General features: G+C 39.0%; 1 protein-coding gene across 1 annotated transcript; it reads left to right on the forward strand.

Moving 5' to 3' along the window:
• Positions 1-6,451: 6,451 nt before the first annotated feature.
• Positions 6,452-7,385, forward strand: LOC120288330 (serine carboxypeptidase-like 1). The gene is made up of 2 exons (XM_039302256.1): positions 6,452-6,737; positions 6,827-7,385. The coding sequence occupies exons 1-2, from the start codon at positions 6,613-6,615 to the stop codon at positions 7,083-7,085; spliced, it is 384 nt and encodes a 127-aa protein (XP_039158190.1). The 5' UTR covers positions 6,452-6,612; the 3' UTR covers positions 7,086-7,385.
• The last annotated feature ends 386 nt before the right edge of the window (positions 7,386-7,771 follow it).

Consider the following 7,771-nt stretch of genomic DNA (forward strand, 5'->3'; position numbering starts at 1 on the left):
GAGTACAGGTTTGGGCTTTGCCTTGATGCACCAGGGGCCCAAGTCCAAGCACTAGAATCACGGGCTTAGTTGCCAGGAGACTTGGCCTTTGGATGCCAGACCTTGGAACAAACATTGGGGTTTCCATGCCCAAGTGTAGACTTCCAAATCTAAGCACCAATACCTAGTCATATTTTAGAAAACATTCTCCAATTCTTTTAAAAAGAAATCATTTTCCTAAATCTAGGTTTGGTAAAAAAAAATATTCTTCGTTTATTCATTTTCCTAAGCAAATTTAATACTGCGAAATATGGAAATTGTTTTCTGCCAAACAAATGTACCCTACGTGAGGGGAAGTGTTTTCCCAAATTTAATTTTCTGAACTTTCATCCGTTAATTCACTGAAAATGATTAGTCAACTGAAAACATTTTCCAATCAAGGAAAATAATTATATATCAAATTAAAAAAGTGAATTCTTAAATCTAATTAGTTGAAAACATTTTTTTGGAATTTCTCCTCTTAAATTTTTTAATATTTTATTTTTCTTTTATTTAAATTAAAATTTTTTTCTTTTTTCATTTTTTTTTCATTTTTCTCTTTCTTTTTCTTTTTTCTTTCCTTCTTTCTTCTCACCAATCACTAGGCTTTGGTGATCGGTTACATGCGGGGCACACTCATCACAATGAACTTGAGCTAACCCGAGGTCGAGCTCACAAGATCTTAGCAAGCTTGAGCCTCACTAGTCACCCGAGGCAGCCAAGTTAGCCCTCACCGAGCCTCGACAACAATGCCAATGGCCTGTGGCAGTCGTCGCCAAGGCCCAATGACCAATGGAGGAGTAAGAATGAAAGAGGAAAAGAAGAAGGAAATAATAGAAAAATAAAAATATTAAAAAAAAAATAATTTGCCTAATTGAAATTATTTTCTAAATGAAATCCAAATAGCAGAAAAAATTTTGGTCATATATCACTAAATAAAGAAAAATTAACCATCTTCTTGAAAAATGATTTCTTGAAAAGTATTTTTTATTTTCGTGAAATATTCCCTACAAATCGCATTCTAAATATCTTGAGTAACATCGTGCAAAAAAAAAAAGTAATATAAATGAAGGTAGCCGTTCATATATAAAGTGCTAGTTTCTTTTAGATAGATTTAGAGATATGAACTCAAAGCTTGATCCTTCTGCTAATGAAGGAAAATTCAAAGTGCCCTCTTCCATTGAAATATCAAGTTCTCCTCCAAGGACATAAAAAAGGCTTAGGATGTGTTTAAGGAAATTCAAAAGAATATCTTAATTTAAGGTATTCTAAAGAGAAAATATTTTACTCCAGTGAAAGCAAGAAATCAAAAGTATTGTGTACACGACATTTTGTTCCTCCAGGCGCCGTCTTGTGCTTGTGTCCTCCGAGAAGCTATTTGACAGCTTTGCTTGCTTGATGAAGGTCCAATCAGCGCCCCAGATGAAAAGCCTAGCAGTTCTTAAAGGCATTAGATTTTTGACGTAAAGAAAGCTATACTGGAAAAGAATTCCAAAAGATAATTGTTGGGAATGACTGATCCCCGAAAAACCGGATTCGACACTAAATCGAACCCCTAAATCAATGCGGAAGACGAAGCCCGGGAAAACACGTATCACCGATCGTAAAGCACACCACGGAGTCGAGTGTACCTTGTTAGCCACAGATTAGACACCGATCTGAAGAAGAGGAAGAAATTCTGATCGATGATGTCAATTGAAGGGAAGACGGTGCCGTTTGCCTTCTTGTTCTTTTTGTCTTTTGGAGAGAGAGAACGCGCGGGGAGAAAAGCGTACGTACGTCTGTTTTTCCAACCGATGTCTTCTCTCTCTCTCTCTCTCCCTCCCTTTTATACCTTCCCCCATTCACGGGCTCTATTCCCGTGGGCCGGGCCTTTGGGCCCAAGATGGCGGACGGGCCTTAAGCCCATCTCATAAATCCATCAATAATTATTATTTTTAATAAAAAAAGTGTAAATTGCAATATCTTAGGCGTCTTTTATAAAGAGGTCGCCATCTAGAAAATAACCAAATACTTAATTCTAATAACAAAATAAAGGAAAAGATATTGATAAAAGGGAAAGTTATCAAAACACAACTAGAAAATTTAAAATCTAATAACAAATTAAGGGAAACGTGTGAATCAAATATTGTAACTCATTTGTAATCTCAAATATCACGTAATCCTCTTTGATTTGTGGGACCGCCCGCATTCTTATGATGCTCCAATGTTTTCATAAAGGCATTTGCATGTTGTTCTACGTCAATTTTGCCTTGCACGAGCAAATGAGAGGCTAAGCCTTGACTTCGATAACTTAACTTTAGTCAAAACTCTTCTAGATGCGGATCAAGTTTCGTTGGATGAACAAGTACTTAGCGAGGAGTGTTCAGCTCTTGCTTATCAAGTTCTCAAATCTTCACTTGACCCGTAGCTCGAGAGATCAAAACAAAGTAACAAATTGGATCGTAAAAGTCTGACACCGTGAAGCCCTTCCTCTCCAGAAGGTTTCAACCCCTCCCCCTTCCCCCAGGAGTGTTCAGCCCTTGCTTATTAAGTTCTCAAATCTTCAATTGACCCATTGCTCGAGAGATCAACATCAAATAAGAGATTGGATCATAAAAGTCTAACACCATGAAGCCCTCCCTCTCCGCGGGGTTTCAAGCCCCCACACCCCGAATCCCTATTGGATCTATTTTGTTTTGAAGCTCACTCAATGTACTCATCTGATTGGCCTCCATGTAATAAAACGAGTTTTACCGACCAGATCCCGCTAGGGGTGTCAGGAACCGAACCGAAAATTCGGTTCTCCTTAAAAACCAAAATTTTTTTATTGGTTCCGTTTTTATCGGTTAACCGAATTGAACCCAACCACAAACCAATAAAAATCAAACCATTAAAAATTCGGTTCTTTTTCTGAGCCCAAATCAGCGAAAGTTGCAGGAGATGTCGTCTCTTGCTCCTCCGAACGTGGGGGAAGGAGACTAGTTGCAGAGAGCCAGTCCATTTCGGTAGAGACTCGTTTGCTCTGTTTTTCGATCGCGAAACAGAGCAATGCGAGAGAGGGAGAATGTGATGCTAGGGACCAGAGCTGATGAGAGCAAGTAGAGCAAGTAGAGCAAGTAGATCTCTGTGATCTGGCAATTGAATTATCTAAAAAAAGAAGAGAGTTGGAGAGAGAATATTTGCTTTGCAATGCAATATTGCTTCTGGGTCAAGCAAAGCAGAAGGGAAAACGAAGGAAGACAGAGCTGGAAATGTCAGTGAACAGCTCGCTCAAAGGTCACTCCTCTACATCCGCCGAGTTCCAAAAAGTTTCTTCACCACCAATCAACGCCAGAATCCACTGATCACCATCTCTGACTACCAGCTTTCATCGTCGCATCCCTTAACTGAACACCGCGAAATCGGCCATAACAAGATGGGGGAAAACAGAGCATTAGTTTTTAGAGTTACAGAGGGTTCATTGAAAGATCTTTCTCATCGATTGCTCTCATTCTCATGTTTTCTTAGTCGATTCAATCACCGTAGCCCCCGTCGTCTTGATGCATTGCAGAGAGACCCACCAAAAAAAAACGACATGGAAAAGAAGGGCCTGATCACAAATCCAATAGCTGAGCAAAATAAGACAAGTACTTATCGATGAAGATGGACGGACGAACTCTATCAAAGAAAAATGGAAGCTTTTTGGCTGCCGCTGCCCTCAAACGAAGATGAAAAAAAAAAAAAAAAACGAAAACCAAAAACTAAAAATCAAAAACCGAAAAACTGAACCGAACCAAACTGAACCGAAATTTGGATTCGGGTCTCATTCGGTTCAGTTCGGTTCAATTTTTCAAAAAAACCGAACCGTTAACACCCCTAGATTCCATCATCTCTTACACTTGCCAAAGCTACTCCCAAATACCAATATCATCTCACCCAAAATAGATAAACATGGTCTTTCTGAATCCCTTTGTTATTATATATGCTGCTCATTTCTACATGCACAGTGGGGCACATTTCCTTCTCGACCTCTCTGATGTGTGTCCTTTTTTTCCTAATTACAATGTCTTGAGTCTTACATTTGCATGCCAATTTCATGTCATAGGCAACATTGCTTGCTAGTGAATAGTATGGAAAAATATCCAACAAAATCATAAATCAATTCAGTCTTAAACTTTTTAATTTGATTAATTTAGTTCTCAATCTTTTCGCATTTTATTAATTAGATCCATCATGCCAATTTTAGCGAGAAATCATTAACGTGAACGTTAGCCATCTTCTGTGATGCTAGCCATCTTCTGTGACGCAGACAATGCTAACATTGACATTTTTAAATAAAATATTTTTTAATTTTGTTTTTTCTTTTCTTTTCTTTTCTTTTCTTTTAATCGTTGTTTTTTCTTCTTCTTCTTCTTCTTCTTTTTTCCTCTCATTTTGGCAAGCAAAGGTCGTAGCCCTCGCTCGAGGCCTTCATGACCCTACTAGGGTGAGGGCTACAACCCTTGCCAAACAAAATGAAAGGGAAAAAAATAAATAAAAAATAATTAAAATTTTAATCTTAAGAAAAAATAGTTCGCGTCAATATTAGTCGTGCCATATAGAATAATTGACAGTCACATGGATTCCATTGGCAACATGTATTAAGGTTTATGATTCAATTACCCTAATTGAAATGTTTAGAATTGAATTAGTACCAATGCAAGAAATTTAGGACTTCTTTGTTACTTTCCCCAAGAATGGTATGATAGGTCTTTCCATTCAACTTCAACCACGAAGTCTCTAGTGGAGGTTTCTCCTTTCTTTTGCTAGATTATTGTAACACATTGACACCTCGTGGAATAATTACCAAAAAACCTTTTGAATTGATTGTACGAATACCAATTCAATCTTAAACTTTTTGATTTGGTCAATTAAATCTTAAACATTTTATAGTCATTCTAATCAATTTTGATTGAAAAACATTAACGTAAATATCAACAATTCTACATGGCATGGATAGGGTTGAAGTGGACAATTTTATGTATTTAAAAATAATTATAATTTTTTATGATTTTTTTTTGAATTTGTTCTTTTTTTCTTTTTCTTTCTCTCTTCGAGGCTGGCCTCAATATATCCAAACCAAGCCTGAACCTATTTCATGATTTATGGATGGTTTGGACCGAACCTTCACCACCACCTTCACACCCTTATTCATAAGCCAACCCCCTGAGTTTCCTCTCTAACTCGACGAGCCTAATCCATAGAGCTATCCATCTTCAAAGACAACAATTTAAGGTGAACAATTACTCAAAATGAATCTCGGATCAAGTCAGGTATGGGTCGGATAGCTAGAACTGTAAAGCATAGAATTGAGTCGAAACGGGTTAAATTAGTCAATTTGGATTGGACCATTTGGATCTGATCCAAATTTAATATGATTCACTCAATTGACGAGCTTGCATGTGAACCCCATTGATAATACTCTTCTTTACCTAAATATAATATCGTGTAATAAAATCATGGCTCCAAATCTCTTTAATCATACCCCATCTCATAACATCCCCACCTCATCAGACATCATTTCTCTCTTTCTTCTTCTTCTCCTTCCTTCTTTTCTCTTTCTTTTCTAGTTCTGGAGAAAACTACTCGTGCAGCCTACACAGCTGATCGGCCATTTGCTACTACTCCCTTCTTAGGTCGGCTGGGTTCAAGTTGGGCCGAGGAGAAGAGCTGGACTTAGATACGAGTCTGACCTCACATCTAGGGGCGAGCCCCGATTACTATTTATTGTCTATTATTCTTTATCATGATGTCTTTCCTTAATTTTTTTTTTTTTTTGTCAGTCCTATTCTATTCCTAAAATATACTCACTCTCAGACTTTTGCCCTGCCTCTTGTAGGGCCTAAGAAGGTGGGGATTTGAACCCCTCACCTCCCCCTTCCATGTTGGAATGGTGACCACTGGAGCGAATCCCAGTGGTTTGTCTTTCCTTAATGACTCAGTTGTTTTCTTGTGTTTGGGGAACATCTGGGTGGTCGAAACCCCTTATAAATGCTTCACATGTATCCTGACAGCAGCTTTCATAGCTAAACATCGCCCTTAACTTAATCGATACCGGGTGTACGTTTTCTCCCTCAAACACCAACGTTGACCCATTAAAAACACAAAAGATTTTGAGATTGAATTAACGTAGGCTAAATTCCCCAAAAGAAGTACTTAGAAGAGTTGCATTCATAATTTCGACAGTGTCGCTCATTCATTATGCTTAGATTAAGAACTGCGTTCTTGTTTTTTTTTTTTTTTTTTTTTTTGGGTGCTTGGTTACGTAATAGGCATGCGGGATTTCTTAGGTTGTTAACCTTGCGAACCTGCCCACGCGATTCATGCGATGAGATACGAATGAACTAAAAGCGAAGAGCAACTATATTTTCACCTAAACCCGTTAACTTTTATCAGACATATCCCACGTCAATCACTCCATAATGCTGTCGGCATCGGCTCGAAACTTGTCGAGTGAGCAAAACTAACCAGAAAGACGAGGACAAACAACTCTACATATACACGCAAGCACTTCAGCAACTAACTTGATGAGTGAACTCCTAAATTGCTAATCCTCTGCTGTTTACTCCAAGCTGGTTCTCCAACAATTTCCCTATGGCGTCCATTTTATCACGCCTCTTGTTGTCGCTGCTCGTTTTCTTCGTCACGGTCCAATCTCAGTCGATCATCAAAAGTCTACCTGGGTTTCCCGGCGATCTCCCCTTCAAGCTCGAAACCGGGTGAGTAATATGCCCATCCAACAGATAAGTCTTGCACTGCCGGTGAATGATATGGTTATTGAGCTATTAGTATATGACTATTAATGAAGGTACATTGGAGTCAGAGAATTTGACGACGTGCAGCTATTTTACTACTTCATCGAGTCGGAAAGGAGTCCAAAGGACGACCCTCTGATGCTTTGGCTCACAGGAGGCCCCGGTTGTTCTAGCCTCTTCGGCCTCATCTACGAAATCGGTATGCTGAGTCCTCCATGCATGTCTGATGATCTCTGGTCTAGCTTAAACTCTTCTTGTGTTGTGGAAAAAGGGAAAGTAGCAGTGATGGTGGTGAAGTTCAGTTCGATGTGAAGTCGCAAGTTGAAAATTCGGTAGACACGAGGTTGAATGTTAGCTTTCCTTTAGTAAGGTACAGAGTGGATAAAAATGTGACAGCTCATCCGCTCTTCCCGATTTTTCTCTGGGGAGCGAATCCTTTTTGTAAGCTTAAATGTAGCAGTACCTTCAAGATAAGATAAGCATGTGGGATCAGGATCACCCTGCGCCGTCAGGCTCTCCTCCCAGGAGGAGAGGGTGCTTGCTGTGGGCCCTATTGTGTAATATTGTCTACTTTAGATACTGAGTTCTCACGTCTTTAAAACGCGTCATACAGATTAGAGAGATCTAAGCCTTATAAATTAGCCCCAGGACTACCCCCTAAGCGATGTGGGACAAAAGACGCACGCCCGCGCTTGGGCCGTCACATGTGATCATATATGATCAGAAGTTCATAAGAAAACAAAAAGATTAAACCCAAAATACTTGGATTTTAGACTGAATTTCTTGTTGTACATTGAATTAGATAAACCATATTCTGATGGACATGGAGGCATTGAGTCCTCACGTTCTAGGACTAGCAAAACAGGAAAATCAATCACAATGCGGAAAGATGAAATTATGTGTAATGTTTCATGTTTTTCTATAGCTTACTATATCCCTCTATATTATGGAAAATGAATGTGCGACAGCACTTCCTCCTAGGACAGTGAGGGTGCAGC

The sequence above is a fragment of the Eucalyptus grandis genome, chromosome 9 (genome assembly GCF_016545825.1).
Source record: "Eucalyptus grandis isolate ANBG69807.140 chromosome 9, ASM1654582v1, whole genome shotgun sequence".
Lineage (NCBI taxonomy): Eukaryota > Viridiplantae > Streptophyta > Magnoliopsida > Myrtales > Myrtaceae > Eucalyptus > Eucalyptus grandis.